The sequence below is a fragment of the Strigops habroptila genome, chromosome 4 (assembly GCF_004027225.2).
Source record: "Strigops habroptila isolate Jane chromosome 4, bStrHab1.2.pri, whole genome shotgun sequence".
Taxonomy (NCBI): domain Eukaryota; kingdom Metazoa; phylum Chordata; class Aves; order Psittaciformes; family Psittacidae; genus Strigops; species Strigops habroptila.
In genome coordinates this window covers 19,367,951-19,385,473 of record NC_046358.1, presented here as the reverse complement: position 1 = coordinate 19,385,473, position 17,523 = coordinate 19,367,951, and the positions used below count along the sequence as shown (strand labels likewise).

The 17,523-nt window shown below is 41.8% G+C and overlaps 2 protein-coding genes and 1 long non-coding RNA gene across 9 annotated transcripts in view; 2 read left to right on the top strand and 1 right to left on the bottom strand.

Moving 5' to 3' along the window:
* BRF1 (BRF1 RNA polymerase III transcription initiation factor subunit) overlaps positions 1–17,523 on the bottom strand; it is a 177,521-nt gene that overhangs the window by 91,950 nt on the left and 68,048 nt on the right. For 3 of the 5 annotated variants that reach the window (XM_030484998.1, XM_030484999.1, XM_030485000.1), the window contains exons 4-5: positions 16,045–16,076; positions 6,667–6,739 (exon numbers count right to left, since the gene is read on the bottom strand). In XM_030484998.1, the coding sequence (XP_030340858.1) occupies positions 6,667–6,739; positions 16,045–16,076 (105 nt within the window). Of the gene's footprint in view, positions 1–6,666; positions 6,740–15,699; positions 15,995–16,044; positions 16,077–17,523 lie in introns of those variants that run through there. The other 2 variants (XM_030485001.1, XM_030485002.1) reach the window with 2 other exon arrangements.
* BTBD6 (BTB domain containing 6) lies at positions 1,359–4,770 on the top strand. 3 transcript variants are annotated; one of them, XM_030485004.2, is made up of 5 exons: positions 1,359–1,934; positions 2,184–2,475; positions 2,673–2,763; positions 3,026–3,144; positions 3,380–4,770. In XM_030485004.2, exons 2-5 carry the CDS (start codon positions 2,273–2,275, stop codon positions 4,410–4,412), a joined length of 1,446 nt encoding a protein of 481 aa, XP_030340864.1. In that variant the 5' UTR covers positions 1,359–1,934; positions 2,184–2,272; the 3' UTR covers positions 4,413–4,770. The 3 variants fall into 3 exon arrangements, with proteins under 3 accessions (XP_030340864.1, XP_030340863.1, XP_030340865.1); XM_030485003.2 differs by having other exon boundaries at positions 1,369–2,475; XM_030485005.2 differs by lacking the exons at positions 1,359–1,934; positions 2,673–2,763 and having other exon boundaries at positions 2,347–2,475.
* LOC115607559 lies at positions 12,244–15,342 on the top strand. The gene is made up of 2 exons (XR_003991279.1): positions 12,244–14,401; positions 15,213–15,342. It is a non-coding gene; the product is annotated as an uncharacterized LOC115607559 (long non-coding RNA).

The following is a 17,523-nucleotide window of genomic DNA, read 5'->3' as shown; positions in this document are numbered from 1 at the left end:
CCAATATATAAATAAAATTCAGGGCCAAGGTTAACATAAACATGTCCCACATGGACGCAAATATTATTGCCTATTATTTAGAAGTTGTAAAGCTCAACACCTGGATTCCTCCCACAGGTTCTAAACCAGCACACTGCTCCTAGAGAAGTCTCCTTCGAATCACAGAATCATAGAATACCATGTTGGAAAGGACTTGAAGGATCATCTGGTCCAACCTTTCTAGGCAAAACATGACCTAGACTGGATGTTCCAGCACCCTGTCCACCTGAATCTTGAAAGTATCCAACACTGGAAAATCCACCACTTCCCCGGGGAGATTATTCCAACGGCTGATTGTTCTCACTGTGAAAAATGTTCCTCGTGTCCAGTGGGAATGTCCCCAGGAGACCCCTGGGACTGAAACCCTTGTGCAGGACGCAGCAAGTTCCAATTGGGGCAGAACCGTCTGGCTTTCCCGAACGGGGGCTGTGGGGGCCATGAAGCAGACAGCAATAAAAATAGGATTTTATTTTTTAAGACAGAAGCATCTGCTTTTCTGAAGACTTTCTCATCTCTCCCTATCCCACTCACGACCAGGAACTCGGGCTTTTGGAAGAACCTAGATGCCACACAGTCATTAAAAGGAATATAGAAAAAAATCACGGAACTATTTAAAAGAGTGACTTCCTCCCGCAAACAGGCAGCCGGGACTGCACAGCCGGGGACAGGAGCCGGAGCCGTGCCCGGCTGCAGGTCACCCCACGGTACCGGGCACGCAGAGCGGCGGTCCCCGCTGAACGGCCGCGGAAGGCGGGCGGGAACGCAGCCCGTGAGGACCCCGCACACCTGGGGCACAGCGGCTTCTGGGCTGCGAGAGAAGGGGAGGAAAAGCCCGCGGCAATTTCCCCGACTCCAACCGTCCGCCGCGGCCGCGCCCCCTGCACCCGCAGCCGCCCCAGGGGCCGGCCCCGGGGGGTCACCGCGGCGGAGCGTGGCAGTGAGCGGCGCAGCGGCGCCCCCGCCCGGGCCGGCAGGGAAAGGCGGTGAGCGCTCGGGTCCGCCCGCCCCGCTCGGCGCAGGGAGCCCCTGGGCCGGTCCCCGGTGCCCCTGCCCAGCGCTTGCTCCCGCTGCGCTAACCCAACCGGGAGCGGAGGCACCGAGCGGCAGGGCTCCCACCGGGGGAGCGGGGGGAGGCGGGCGCCGCGGTCCTCGGCGCGGCGCACGTACACGGAGGGGGGCGGGGAAGAGCGCGGCGGACTGACACACGGCGGGGCAGGGGGCGGTTCCCCCGCCGCGCCCCTGCGCTCCCCATTGGCGCGGGCCGCAGTGACGCGCGGCGCGGCGGCTGCCTATTAGGGCGGGAGGCGGAGGCAGGGCCCGGCAGAGCCGCGCCGAGCCCCGCCGCTGCTGGCGTGAGGGGAGCGCTGAGGGTAGCGCCGCCCGCCCGCCGCGGAGGAGCCGGGGCGCCCCGCGGGCAGCAGCGCCCCCGACGCGGGCGGGAGGAGCGCGGAGGAGCAGCGCCGTGTGGCGGCGGCCGCCGCCAGGAGAGCAGAAGGAAAGTTGGTGCGAGCGGCATTGGGGCCGCCCGGCAGCGGGACTGCAGAGAGCCGCCGCCTCGGCCCGGCCGCCGCGGATGTGCCCCCGCCAGGCGGGGAAGGACGTAGCGGAGCGCGGTCGCTGGCAGCGGGGATCGGGCGGCTGGTTGCGCTTCACCCTCACCGGGCTGCTGCACTCGGAGGATTGGTGGATTGACTCTCGCGGCTCACCCGCCGCCTCGGCGCTCTCTCGGCTGGATCTGTGGGGCTCGGCTGCTGCTAGATTTGGAATTTTTTGTTGTTGTTTTTTCTCCATTACTATTTTGCTCTCCGCTTTCCTCGGTGGAAGGAAGTGCCTGCCAGCCCCCCCACTGCCAGCGTAGCGGAGCCGCGGAGGCTGGGATCCCTCTGGAAGGCAAGGTGAGCGCTGGCACCGATCCGACACAGCGGCATCCCTTTCCCCCCGGAAAAGTGCGTCGGGCTTGTAACCGCAGAACGCGTACACACACCAAAAACGCCAAAAGCCACCGTGCATCTAGAAGCATACAAAATATCCAGATAGTGGGACTCGCATTTGGGATTTGTTAGTTCTCTTGCTCATGCCACTGCCCCATGGTTGCCTCAATGGCAGGATCATGAAGTGTTTGACTTTTTTTCTTCTGCTTCCAGAGACCTTAAAGAAGTCCAAAAAGAGTGTGAGGTCAAACGGCAAGGTGCCAGGATGCTATGAGATAGTGCCCCTGTCCCTGAAGAAGAAGATGGCTGCAGAACTTTACCCTGCCAGCACCAACACCAATATCGCAAACAGTAACGCCGCAGCCACCGCTGCCAACAGCAAGAAGAACGCCCTGCAGCTCCAGCAGAGCGCCCAGCCGCCCCCGCCGCCCCAGCTCCAAAACCTCAACAACAACAACTTGGAGAGCGCCAACTGGCAGTCCTTCCATCCCACTCTGCGGGAGAGGTAAGGGCCAGGCCCGCCGGAGCCGCGCCGGCCGGGCGGGAGCGCGGCCCGGCCCCGTGCACCTGCGCCGAGGCCAGCAGTGAGGGCTGGGATGGGCCCGCGGGAGGCTGGGCGGCTGCGTGCCATGCGGGGCTGGGGCACCAGGTGAGGGGCTGCCCGCCGCTAACGGGGCTTCTCCCCCCTCCCCTCGCTTGCAGGAACGCGCTTATGTTCAATAACGAACTCATGGCTGACGTTCACTTCATCGTGGGCCCGCCAGGGGCATCCAAGAAAGTTCCTGCCCATAAGGTTTGTGCAGATAATTTTTGGCTTTTTAATGCTGCTGTGCATATCGCCTTCTCCCCCACCTTTCACCTAGGTTCCACTTTTTTTCTAATTACAGTTCTTGTCTAATACCAGAAGTAATTCACTGCAATTAAAATGAACAGTCAAAGGCAGCCTTCTGCCTCCACTGTAGCTTTTAACTTTTCCTCAGTGTAGCTCTTAACCGCAAGCCAGCACGCTCAGCTATTACCGATACATACTGTTGAGGCTTCTCTCTCTTTTCCAGTACGTTTTGGCAGTTGGTAGCTCTGTCTTCTACGCTATGTTTTATGGCGATCTCGCAGAGGTCAAATCCGAAATCCATATACCAGATGTGGAACCTGCAGCCTTTCTAATCCTATTAAAGTAAGTGGCCACTACAAGTCTACTAATTACATGGACAGAATCAAAGCAGCTTATAAAATATACATCTTCTAATTGGCATTGTGCAATATGCACTCATTACTGTTTACTTAATGTGCTGACAAATACTGTATATCAGATTCACTGCCAGCAAAGATGACAGGAGATCTATCTTTCATGGCCTACATAAATACTTCTTTTTTCCCTAAGAAACTATTTTTCCCCCCCCCCCATCTAGATACATGTATAGTGATGAAATAGACCTGGAAGCTGACACAGTTCTGGCTACGTTGTACGCTGCCAAGAAGTACATTGTGCCGGCCCTAGCAAAGGCTTGCGTCAATTTTCTGGAGACCAGTTTAGAAGCGAAGAACGCTTGTGTCCTGCTGTCTCAGAGCAGGCTCTTCGAGGAGCCAGAGCTGACGCAGCGCTGCTGGGAAGTGATTGATGCTCAAGCAGAAATGGCACTGAAGTCAGAGGGCTTCTGTGAGATAGATCAACAAACACTAGAGATCATTGTAACCCGGGAGGCACTCAACACCAAGGAAGTGGTAGTTTTCGAGGCTGTTCTCAACTGGGCAGAGGCTGAATGCAAAAGGCAAGGGCTGCCAGTTACGCCACGCAACAAGAGGAATGTATTAGGAAAAGCTTTGTACTTGGTGCGGATTCCGACCATGACTTTGGAAGAGTTTGCCAACGGAGCTGCCCAGTCTGATATCCTCACCCTTGAGGAAACTCACAACATATTCCTATGGTACACAGCTGCAAATAAACCCAAACTAGAGTTTCCACTGACAAAAAGAAAAGGACTCGTCCCCCAGCGATGCCATCGGTTTCAGTCCTCTGCATATCGCAGCAATCAGTGGAGGTACCGAGGTCGATGTGACAGTATTCAGTTTGCCGTAGACAAACGGATATTTATAGCAGGACTGGGATTGTATGGGTCGAGCTGTGGCAAAGCTGAATACAGCGTCAAAATCGAACTGAAGCGCTTAGGAGTTGTCCTTGCTCAAAATCTGACAAAGTTTACCTCCGACGGCTCCAGTAACACTTTCTCTGTGTGGTTTGAACACCCTGTGCAGGTTGAGCAAGATACCTTTTACAACGTAAGTGCTATTCTGGATGGTAATGAACTCAGTTACTTCGGGCAAGAGGGAATGACTGAAGTGCAGTGCGGGAAAGTGACGTTCCAGTTCCAGTGCTCCTCGGACAGTACTAATGGTACCGGAGTACAAGGAGGACAAATACCTGAGCTCATTTTCTATGCATGATGCATTTCACCTTGATTGTATTCCAATACTGCAATGATGCACATTAAGGGATTTCTCCATTTTACTACAAACTCTGCAGCAGTATGGAATGTTATGCTACTTACCTATCTGCTACATCAGGCTATACAAATAAGTGAAGGAATGCTCTTGAATTTAATCTTATTTTATTTATTCATAAGCTATTTGACTTAATTATTAAGACTGCAACAAGCAGAGAAATGTTAAATTTTGCACGTACTGTGCATTTATTTTGTATATAGATAACTAACTTGCAGACTGCAGCTGACTTAAACAGAATGTTCTAAACTAGAGCAGTTTATGAATCTGTGAAATATAAAACATTTTTACTTGCCCTAAATCCTGTGTACTCGATCATTGCTCATCTTATGGCTTATGTCTGTTAATTCCTCTACACTGCAGTTAATGGGTGATGATCCTGTAGCACATCCCCTCTGTGCAGCTATACAGGGCATTAGCTACCACTGCAGATAGAAAGGTTACCTTGCCTGGTAACTGAGACTATCCATCAGCAGCCTTTCACTTCCTTCACAAAAAAGGGAGCTGACATATGTGGAAGCTCAGGGTTTTCGGTGTGTTGCCTAAGCTGAAGCTATACAAACCATGAGTATAATCAATCAAAGTTGATCAAAATAATCCTGTGGTTATATTTGAAAGCTCTAGCACCCATGCACAGGCACCATCTGCACAACCTCCAGCCTGTCCAGCAAACGGCAACACTGACACTTGTACCTGTCAAACTGCACCCCACTTGAATGGCCAGAGTCAAGACTTACGGATGAGGCTTTATGCATCATCACAGTGACAGGCATCATCACTTATTTAGCCCAAAGCTGCAATACTCGCAGCCCTTATCTAAATACACATCCTGTCCTCACATTTAGGAGCAGATATTAGAGAAACACTTGCAATACAGTCTTTAAGTTCACTCAAAATTACTAATAAGAACAAAAGCTGCTAGATCTTTGTCCCCCTCCTCCACTTTTTCTAAAAACAGTCTTACTTAGTCATTTTACAGCTAATACCCTTTATTTTTCTCAGAGTGATAAAAGTAGGTGTTTTTGTCAAGTGTCTGACAAGCATTACTGATGAGCAAGTTAGAAATACAGGTTTCTTACAGATCTGTCTTCTCATGATGACCTTAGAAAGAATATTCAAGCAGCAGTCTAAACCAGCATTTTTCCATGTGTAACAAGTACCTCTACATTTAATTGAGAAGGATTTTCTGTTTGCCTTTTCCTAAGCTGCATTAATTTTCTGCCCATTCTAAAAAAAAGTAATGAAAAATAAGGCGGTAACTTAATTAATGAAAATAGTAACTTTTTACCAAATATCAAGCTATGCTAACAAAGCCAGCACATTGCTATGGCTGATAGCTGTGCACTGCCTCATTCTATCTGGATGCTGTTATGACGATACTCACTATGTGAGCTGCGGGTTCTCTTGCTGCAAAGGCAGGCAGTTATGTGCCCAGCGGAGTACATCTGAAGGGGGAAGTATGTGTATTGTATACAAAGGCATCTGATGCTCTCAGTATAGGAGTGTGGGAGTGAGAGTGGGTAAAGATACAGAAATAAAATTCCTGCACAGAGGTGGTAACAGTCACAAGACCTCCCTATAAACGCATTCTTTTAACTGGAATTGGCATGAACTCCCTTGGCTTAAAAGCTATGGCTTGACAATAGCTTTTCTGCCCTTTTGACAGGTTAAAACCCACCTTCCTATCACTGATACAATTTCAGTGGTGACTTACTAATTAAAAAGTTACTCGCATGTTTGGAAAAAGTTGCTCCTTTTCCATTGAGCCAATTGTATTTCAAGCTCTGAACAACTCGGCTACAGGTGATGGACAGATAGTGAATTTGGCAAATACTTATCAAACGTTGCATCTCTGTAGAACTGAAATGTGACAGGCCTGTGCAAGCTTGCAAACACATTTGTTATATGTGAGCCCTCTGTCTTAGCATAGCTTGGATGGAAAAAGCAACAAAATTGTTTTTAAAAGAAAACAGCATCTAGCTCCCAAACACTCTTTACATAAAAGAGAACAGGCTCCCATAGTCAGCAACGCTCTTCTACCTGGATTGATTCCAGCTTCACTTTTAAAGGTACCACTTTTGCATGTGGCACACAATACTATGTATATCTATACACATACATATACATTCTTGTCAAGTAACCATGCAAACCCAAAGTAACCACACCCAAATACTCAAAAGTCAACTCAAAAAAATACCTATAGCTGGAGCATTTATGCAGAGTTCTCTGGCCAACAGAAGGAAAGTTTTTCCCAGCACATAGACATTCACCTATTAAAAGACAAAAAACCCCCATTATTTAAATATTAAACCACAGATGTTTTAAATAGAACATTTATATGGAAAGGAAAAAAGAAAAAAGCAAACCCTGACTTGAAATCTCAAACAACCTGCTTTTAAAAAGTTCAATTGAAGTAATACAAGCAATATTCATAGGTATAAAATAACAATGGGTACTTGTCAAAAGCTGCACAAATTAGCATTGTAAATCAAAGCATAAGTTTATATAGGAAAAAAATGAAAAAAAGTTGTTCATCCTGTTCCTCAATGGCTTCTGTTGCTCTGTAGTACTTGGACAATTTTTCAGTTGTTAGCTGACATTGTGACATTGAGCAGACTTTAATATAACATCAGTATATATAGAGTGTCATTTGTCTTGTAACATAACAAAACCTGAGCAAATACTCACAAGTTAGTACAAATTTCAGCTCTGCATGATCCTGTGAAATGGGATAATTAAGTATTGCACAAGCACACACCAAACTTTTCCACCAAAGCAAGGAGTGGTGCTATATGCCCCAGGGGTTATTTGTCATTTCTTACTCTTTGGACATTGCCCCAGATTACCTTACATTAAAAAAGATAAATTCAGAAAAACCCTAAGCCACAGCAAACCTGCTGAGGAGCCAGGGACAGAGCCCTGCTCTCCTCCTTCACTGTGGCACTCAGGAGGATGTGAATGGAGGGAAAGAGTTGCTCTTTATACTCTTGATCTGCAATTAATAACATAGGCAACTACATTTGTATTTTAAAAGTCTGAGGAAGTTTTCTTTCACTATTTTAAGATACGTTTTGTGGTCAGCAAGAAAGGCAGGATATACTTCAGTTCCTAATCAGTCTCAAACATTCCCACGAAGCTCCATGATCACCTTGCTCCCCCCAAGGCATATGTAAAGGTCAAAGTTAGCATAAAATACTCCATTCTCCTACACTTCAAATATATATATATATATATATATTAAGGCTAGTATATACTCTATTGCTTTTATGTAACACAACTGCCCGTCTCTTTCCTATGCCAGGACAGTGAAGGTGTTTACTAAGCAGTCAATTACACAACTGAGTTGCTGATTATGGTAGAAGCCTATCTAAATAAAAATATCCTGTTACTGAGTATATTCTCTTTCAGTTTCACAAAAGAGCTTTACCAACAATAGTTTAAAAGCAAACTTTCCTTCCAAGTTTATAGATGCTTCTACTAAGATGGCAAAAACAAATATATATGAACAAAACAAAAAATACGGACACTTTTTTGCCTAGCACGTCAAAATCTGAAATGTTCTTAATACGAATTTTTCCTCAAATTTAAAAAAATTTAAAAATGAGAACTTCAAAGAAATCCTCAGAATAATCTGAAAGTGACTGTGCATTCAAGTGTACATGATGCAATGGTAATTCATTCCATATTTAGTGGAAGGTGTTGGATATCTATCTTACATGCTGTGTCTGACCAATGCTTGGACTGGCCTAGAAGATGCAAAAGTATATTCTTAAATTCTACTGTCCTCTTTTTTTCTGAAATACCAGACAGCATAGAAATACTATTCTATGGGAAAAAAGTGAACAAAATATACCCTTTGCATAAAAATCATATTTCTTTGGAATTAAGTCACTGAATTTTTATACAGAAAAATAAACATCTACTGAATCTGGCAGTTCATACGGGAGTTTGAGAGTATATGACTTTCCATGAGCCACAGAGACAGAACAGACATTACTACAACAAAGCATCTGCAGTGTTTCAGTTGGCTGTAGATGCTCTAGATACACTGCAAGCTTGGAACGGCTTGTTTTGACCTTTTGTCTAAAAATTATTAACATAAAGAGTGGGGGTTTGGCTGTAGCTTCAGCCTTCTAAGTTCGCAGACCAAGTTACTATAAATCTTAAACCTCGTCATTTATATCTTGTTCTGCAAGGATGATTTCACTGCACAAATCAATAAAGTTAGTTCAGTGGAGACAACCACGTATGATGTTTCTATCAGAGACTTCAAACTCATCTAGTTCTTTCATTTTAGTCTAGGAAAAAAAACGGCCTGAAATTCAGACAAGTATTTCTCCTTCTGGCTTTTTTGTCACAACTTCCAAATATTTGATGTTTGTCCCCATCAAACCATCCCACTCTCTAAGAAATGCCTCCCAAGCAAACTTTCCATAAATGTGATCATCAAAGAACAAATAAATATGAAGAGGCATAAAGTAGCAGGGCTTTAAAATTAAGTTCTAACAATCAAAGTGTGTGCCAAATTAAACATAAAGCAAAGACAAATGCATAATAAAATTGCTTGATCACAGTTTATCTTCCTCTCCTTGGCCTAACTAAAAGTCTCCGGATCCATGGTCTATTTGAGAAGTAATGTACTTAAATCTAACCTGCTTTTCCACTTCACCCACATCATCAGTGTTTTATGACCAACTTCAAGGTGTAGGCAGTGTATTTACACAAAGTAATAAATTCAAAAGAAATGGTACATCGGGGAATTTCTTAATCATAAGTGAATTTCTTTGCAGTTTCTGGTTACTACCAATTTAGAAAGAAAGCATAATATACAGTGGATTATATGCTCTGTATTGTTTTCCTCATGAAACTCATGTTTTTGATGCCAAGGTAAAGTCACAAAAAGAATCAGGAATATTTAATTGCTTCCAGTTTTCCTGGCAAATCAGTAGGAAAAGAACCTTAAGACCCTCTCAAACAACACACTTCTCATCTTAAAAAGTTACCAGATAGTCACAGGTTCTGGGGCATTTCCTCATAAATGGGAAATTAAAGATGGCATAAAGCTCATCCAGACATCTGTAATGCCATTGAACTGCTGAAACATGATATTTAAGATCTTCTGGGTTTAGTGGAAGAAGGCCCTTTCACTAAAATTTTATGCTACTGTCACTAATTTCAACTATTACTCATGCACATACACATCCTGTGACAGATGAGATACGATATATAATAGGCACATAGATAGAGTCTTTCTTTACTCTCATCATTTGTATGGTTTTTTTGCACTTCATTAAGCTTAGAAAATTGAGAGAATTAATTTAGAGGCCTACTTTAATTTCTAGTTCTTTCTTCATTAAGAACTTCTTATAAAAATTCATATACTACAATCCATCAAAAGCTTAATACTCCAAATTTAGAACTATATGACATTTGCATTCATAAAACTTAATTTTATATAAGTCCTTAGAATGGTGAATAAACAAAAATGCCCTTCTAAAAAGATGTGTCTGGCTTAGGCTTGAATTGGTGCAGCTTTAAAGCTTACCACATCGACTTCGGCCTCTTTCCCCCCCTCTTAATTTAAAAGAATCATACTGAAAAATAGTATATCCCCACACTCTGCCCAGTCAAAACTGTCAAAGTGTTACAATTCTTTTTATAGACATTCATAAGACGTGAACTCTTTTGACTGCATATTTTCATCAGATATTAAAATTTCCTAAACTTGACACAGTCACTAGGTTTGAGCATCAACACCTAATACAAGAGTGGCATCAACCTCTGTCAGAGGGGATATTTTAAAATATCTAGATACCCTGATAGTTTTTACAAAAACATGTGTTCACAAATATATGGACCTGACACCATTTGGTTTTTTTGTTTTGGGTTTTTTTTTAAAGAGAAACTAAAAACCAAAAAACCCTAACCCCACAAAAAATGAGATCCTTCAGCAGCAAGACATCTTTCTGACAAAACTTGTGCTTACCAAGGCACTGCAAAAAAAACTCCAACTGTTTTTACTCTGAGGTTTTTACAGGAGGACTTAAGATTCTCAAAAATGGTATCCTTTACCAATAGTTAGTTTCTGCTCTTATGATAGAAGACTTTATTATTAGTTAAAAGGGGCATTTGGAGAAGGAATGGCTTCCAATTATTCAGTTACATCTTTTACACAAAGATCCTTCTGCTTGTTATACTCTTTGCCCTTCACAGTATTTTTTGGAGACACAGTCTTTTCATTTCACATCTGTCAGTCATCAGATGCTGATTTCAAAGGGACACTTCCACAGGGACTTTTATCCTTTCATAATTTCTTCTTGCTTTCACATCATGCCTGATGTGTTCACAAATACCAATATACTTCCACTTTTAGAAGCAACAACAAATTCCTTGTTTCCACCAACACAGGATTTCAGCTGTTCATCAGGCTAACACCTTCCAGAATTTTAAACTCTCTTTGGGAAACAGGGAATCTCCTATTCATACAGTTACTAGGTCACTTTATCTTCTGGACAGTAGCAAAAAATAAAGTTGCCATCATTGAATGAAAGTTTTTGCTTCACCCTAAGTTCCATGAATTTATAAATCAATACTCTTTTCACTATGACCAATTTCCAAAAAGGCTTTTCAAGACCATGGTGTGGCATTCTGGGAACATATTACGAATGGTGATGGTGGTTAAGGTATTCTGTCTTTTAGAAAGACAAAGACTGGGCAGTTGGAACACAATGAGAATTCACACTGTGAAACATCCATGGCTGCTTGCCTAAATAATTAAGCAAGCATGAAAAGCAAATGAGTTTTTAAGGAGAGTGTCTGTTGCTGGGGAAAGAGGCACCTGTGGTTATTTGATTCATTATTAACATTTCTAGTATAGTAATGCCTGAAGGTCCCAACCAGGTTGTTTAAATTAACTCAATCAACATAGCAATTTGCATAGGGGCAATAAAGGCAAATGTAGTCAACATGTTAATAACTTTAAATGAACAAAGGGTATTAAAAACTGAAGCAAATGAGTGTAGTCTTAAAAAAAAAAACCAAAAAAACAAAAAAAACCTCTATTTTACCCTTCTCCACACAAACTGAAGCTTCTTTTTGATCCATATTGCAACCAGAACATTACCTTTAACCTCGAAAGACAATACACAAGACTACAAACATGTACCAAACTCAGCTTGTCAGACTGCAGTTCAAAGAGACACAAATTGAAATTAAGCAGCTTCCTCTCATGCTATGCTTTAAAGTGTTGCCTTCAGCCTGAGGACTCTGCAAGGACGATCTACTTTTGCGAATCACATACGGTGGTAGTCCTAGCATTCTTCCTCCACCACCACAGCAGTACAATAGACCATTATCATACAACCTATGCAAGAAAGAGTAATTTGCGACAAGCATAGAAGAATCAGAGAAGCCAATGCTGCCTTTAGAAAAAATAAATAAAACAAGTGACCAAAATCTCACAATAAAAATCCTTCTGGACAAGAAAGTACTGTTACTTGACTAATCAAATTCAAGATAAAGAAAAAGGGAGTGAGAATTGCATTTTGAAGTGGAAGAAAGACCAAGGGAGAACTAGACCAAGCAAGTATTGGTTACTGATTTTCACTTCCTGTGTAGTCTCTTCCCGTATCTAGAACTGTAGCACAGTTCAAGCTGGAATGGATCTCAGCAGGTCTGTAAGCCCAACCTCCTGCTCAAAGCAGGGTCAGCTACAAGAACAGACCAGGTTGCCCAGGTTGCTCAAGATCTTGAAAACTTTGATGGATAGAGACTTCAAAACTGCTCTGAGCAACCTGCTTCAATGCTTGGCTGTCCTCATGGTGAAAAACCTTTTCTTGGTATTAAGTCAAAACATCTCATTTTAATTAATTATTTATGTTGCTGCTAATCCTCCTGCTGCAGACTCCAGTAAAGAACCTGGCTCTGCTTAACATCTTTTAAGTATTAGCCTTATTTAACAGCAGGACACACCAAAGGCACACTAAAAATTATATTCTACTAGGCTGATTGGAGATCAAAGCACTGCAAAAGCCTCTTCCCAAAGTCTCTTATGACCACATTGCAAAGACCACAACCCCAGAGATTACACGAGACTAAAAAAACCCTGCCATTTCTGAGGATGAGAAAGGCAGCATTTCACCACAGCAAGATCAAAATTTTAGCCAAATAGTTCTCCAGGTGCAAAGAACGAGGTGCTCAAACAGATGAGCAACCCTAAACTGTTCAAAAGTTGGACCAAGGCTAGACAAGCTTCTCAGCTCTCCTAAATAAGCAAGGCCTGTCGCTTAGATTGGACTAACAAAAAAGCAAACAAAAGGCCTGATTACAGACCTCTCTAAAGACTATATTTGCAAGTAAAATGCAGTATCTGAAAATATAAGCAAGTACTTTCCCTGTCAGAGACTGATGACTGATCACCCTTCCAACTCAATCAACATGCAGCATGGCTGATCTGCACAAGGAAGGAGCCTGATTTGTAGCAGTGATCTGGACATTTTCAGTTCATTTCAGGTAATACTTGAAAGTCTAAATGTACCAGAGGCATACCGAATCTGACAACACTTCCAACAAGAGGTTTCCAAGACATAGGATATATTTCACGTGAGGATAAAACGAGAGAAAATACCAAGGAAATTGCCTTTACAATTAAAAAAAGATGACATTTGGCTGTTTCCAAGATGACAGCAATTTTGAAGCTACAAAAACTATTATGAAATGTAGCAGTTCCCCAGTGGAACGAGACAAACTCCCACATCTCAGTCATCAGCATAAGAGGAAAACTGAAGTGACTTCTTAAACAGACTGGCATTAACACTGAAAATTAGTTTCCTCTATTCTAAGTTTTAGTGGTATAATACTATTCTAAAAGAGTATTAAAATACAGGGGGCAGCTTTTTTTATTCTTTTATGGGGAATGGGGGACCAAATCCCAAAGCAACTCAGTAAAGACAGGAAGAGAGGATGGACAAGTAGTACAGACCAGAGCTTAAGAGGCCACACTTATGGTTTTGTTTTGGGGTTTGTTTGTTTGTTTTTAAAAAGCTAAACAAAACAAGAGAGAAAGAACACAAATATATTAGGTCATTAAACGGACACTGAGTTGCAGGTAACAGCAGATTCAAGTCTTCTTCATATCACTCTTTTAGCTACCACCTTTCTTATGTTGTGAGTTGCAAAGGGTGTTAACTCTCCTAGTGCTTGCACGACACTGGTTGAAGGTCACTGATGTGGAGGGTGTCATTAAGTGGGATGCAGAATAGCATTGCTAATATTACTTCCAGCTGAAAGATTTCAAAAGGAAGCAATGGATGGCCTTTTCCACAGGCTTTCATTTATCTTTTTTGCTGGTAGCTGGAGTTACAAAACTTACTTTTTGTTTTGCTTTTAGGTGAAGCAATACACAAAAGGTTGTTCCACTTGTTTTTCCACCCTCAAATGCACTGAAACCTATTTCAAGGTGTTCTGTAACTCAGTAGCCTCCATAATGACACTCCATAAGGATGTTTCATTTGGTACCCTTCGTCAAAAAATCCCTGCAGTCCGATGATTAGCAGCCCTGGAGGTCCCTTCACCTCTCACACAACTGAGCTGCATGAAGCAGAAAATTCTGAAGAAAAATCTCAAAATCTGCTATTAGCATCTAAGCAAGAGTTGGTGAGTGAAGCTCAGCAGTAGCTCATTGCTTAGACTTTCAGATGTGATTTTTTTTCCTGACACAAAATTGACACCTCTCTCACTTTACCAAGAAAAACAGTTACCTGGACCTCCATGTCACATTTTGTACAGATGAGTGAACAAGCTATATGTTTTGGAAAGATAATATCACTGCCATTACTACTACTACTACTGCTAACAACCCTTCTTTTCCTCTAATGACATTCACATCCCAACTTCAGGGTGGGAGAGCCCTTGAAAAGATGAGGCACTTCAAGGTAATATAGTACAATCTAATGAAGTAATTGCTTTTCTTTATTTAGGCACAAAATCTGTGGGCAAAGGCTGATCTAAAGCAGAATCTACTGATGCTTTTTACATGGACCATAAATGTCTTGCCACTAAGTTTTTGTTGCATTTTTTGTTTGGTGCTTTTTTTGGGAGGGGGAGGAGGGCAGACTGTTTTGGCTTGGTTTGGGAGGGTTGTTCGGGGGTTTTGTGTGTGGGTTTTTGGTTTGTTTTTGTGTTTTGATTTTGGGGAATTTTGTTTATTTGAGGGGGTGGGTTTGGGTTTTTTTTTTTCTTTCATTTGTTGTTGGTTAGTTTTTTGCTGGGTTTTTTTTTTTTTTTTTTTTTTTTTTTTGGAGGGTGCGGATAAGGAGTGGGGAAGGAGTAAACAAACTCCAGGTGGAGGAGAAATGAAGCAAGGACCTGAATGCTCATTTATAAGTTCTTCAACATGACTTCTGGCTAGCTACAGCTAGCAATGACATTTAACATTCCTGTTTGCTCAGATTCACCTTGAAGAAGCTATAAAGCAGAGCACATCTTAAGTCTTCACACAGTTAAATACATAAATACAGATAATGATACTGAAATTTTGCATTTTTCCTTTTTCCAGGGTTGATTATTTCCCTACTATTAATCTATTCCTGTCTCTCCCATCTCTTCAGTTATCCCTCTTTAAAGTTCTGGTCCTCATAATGCCCCATCTCAACACCTTTTCCAGCTCGGATATACAGAGGGGGAAAGACAAATTGTTCAATCTTTCTTGTCTGTTCCTGCTGACAATACTTTTTTCTTTTACAGATACGATACCTATTCTTCTTCACATTGCATGACTATTCTTCATATTACTGTCACCATTCTATTTCATAACAATCACCATGAAAAATCACCAGTGTTTAGAAGGAAATAAACCTCCCATTGTACACATTAATTATTTGGTTATAAAGTAATTGAAATAATTCAGTAAGAGTTTAGAAGAGAGAAGAAAGTTACTCTTTTTAGGAATTAAAGATTCATTTGATTATTGCAATTCCAGCAGATTGCTTCAGGCAATAAATAGACTTTACAGGGATGCCATTTACCAAGACAGCTGGGAAGACAAAAATAGACGCATCTAACCTACTCACATTGTATGTAAAACAGTTGTAACATGGAGAATGAGTGTAAGGGCATATGTCATTAGAGCTTTCTATTTCTACATACAGAGCAAGTACGCCTTTCTCTCAAAATAAATTTTATAAAACCCGTCTTTGTAAGTGCACTAATCCATTTAGACAGTATTACCTACCAAAAAAGTTATTTCTGTCTTCAACAACTGTTGTTTTAAAAATGTGTAGCATCTGACTCTGTGCCATTGCAGTGACTCTGAATCCTGATGAAAGGATCATACTAACTCTCAATGCATAATGTGTAGCATTGAAGGCAAAAAAAAAAAAATAAAAAATTTACTTCTTACTCAGATTTTCAAACCCAGTGATTTTCCAAGTCAGAATTTTTAGAGAGAAATTAGAACATCCCGAACACCCCATACTGAGAGCTCTTTGCTTGAAATCGATCTTAAACTTTAACAATTCAAAAGTTTCAAATAATAATTAAAAAAAAAGGGGGAAAGAAAAAAAAAAAGACATCTTACCTGAAGAAGATCACTGAGGTCAAGTAACATGTCTGTGAGGAAGTCAAGGAATATACATGCTTGTTGAATGTGACACTGTTTCTTAATTTCATTAGCAACCCCCAAAAAAGGAAGAAATAAACCCAAGTTTAACTGTCGAATATATCAAATAGACTAGGCACTTTGATGCACCACTTCTGCTAACAGACAGCACCCAGCTAACAGTTCAGCCCCCCAAAAAATCCTGCCAGCACCTGCTACATTTACTGCACAAGTTGTCCATGTGAAGCAATGGTCTCAAAGAACAAGCCAACATCTTCTGTGACTTACAATGCTCACCATACAATGCAGCCTAAGAAAGACCCAATGATATCAAAAAACCCCCAGTAACTGCAGCAAGATAGAATACTCTTATTAAACTTCATTTAAGAACATATAGCATCATGAGTCTCCTATGCCCGCTTAGGAGCCCAGGATCCCAGAAAACCAGATGGAAGAGCAAAGTAAGAAAACTGCAGTAAGTTTCTGTTGTCCTCATAGCAGAGGACGTGTTGAAGAGCTGGGAAAAGAAAGCAGCTTTGGCTACTCACTTCTCTGGCCAAGCAAATCAGCTGTTACCTATATGAGTTTTCACTCCTCCATATCCTAACACTGCTGCAAAAATATTAGATCACCATCTACTATTCATTATAGGCACCCTTGGAACTCATAATAGCTAAAACCAAGCCAAAACCACTACAGGTTTCCATTAGATTTTACTGAAAGCAAGCACACTGATAAAAACATTATCTTGACAATATCTAGAAAGAAAAAAAGCAAGCACCATTAAGCTGAAGGTGCAAAGGTAGTCTTCTCACTGCAATCAAGGTAACAAACATACGCTGGATCTCCTATCAGCTACTCAGGTGTGGTTTACATGTTGTAAAATGGTTCCGGTTTTACCAATAAAAGAAGTGTCAAGATAAAGTGTGAGAGAAGGAGAGTGAGGCAGGCAAATAAAATACATATGTGGGGGTGTGTGTGCATTTGTGTATGTAGCAATGTGTTAAGAAATCCAGTATTAAAAAAATACAGGGACGTCAGTATAGTTTGGCACATCATGGTAATGCAAGTATTACCGTATGATGTTCTTAAAGTATGGCAGAGTAACAAAGCACACGTTTCTTCTAAGTATTATTAGCAGTGGAAGAATAGTTCAGATAACATAATCAGTTTATACATAAACATTTGCCTTGCTAAGAATTTTTATCCTTGAGCATTTCTATCCTTAGTTTGCATTTGAAATCATATGAATTTAGAACTCAAAATTTGTCATAATATCCAATACCTTATGTTGTTATCTGGTGAAAGCTAATTTTAGCATTAAGAAAACACAGCATAGCTGGATATTTATTTAGCTGAAAACTCAGTATGTCTCTCTTAAATTTACACACAGGAATATTAAATTTGATGCAACTTTTTGGTCTAAGTAGTGAGAAAGGAGAAAAATGGAAAGACCTT

What these genes read in the sequence shown, in the direction of transcription:
- BTBD6 (XM_030485003.2), top strand. Translation starts at nt 2,114, where the DNA reads ATGCCACTGCCCCATGGTTGCCTCAATGGCAGGATCATGAAGTGTTTG. An exon ending in AGAAAGTTCCTGCCCATAAG is followed by an intron (nt 2,764 to 3,025) that starts GTTTGTGCAGAT and finishes TCTCTTTTCCAG; the next exon opens with TACGTTTTGGCAGTTGGTAG. An exon ending in GCCTTTCTAATCCTATTAAA is followed by an intron (nt 3,145 to 3,379) that starts GTAAGTGGCCAC and finishes CCCCCCATCTAG; the next exon opens with ATACATGTATAGTGATGAAA.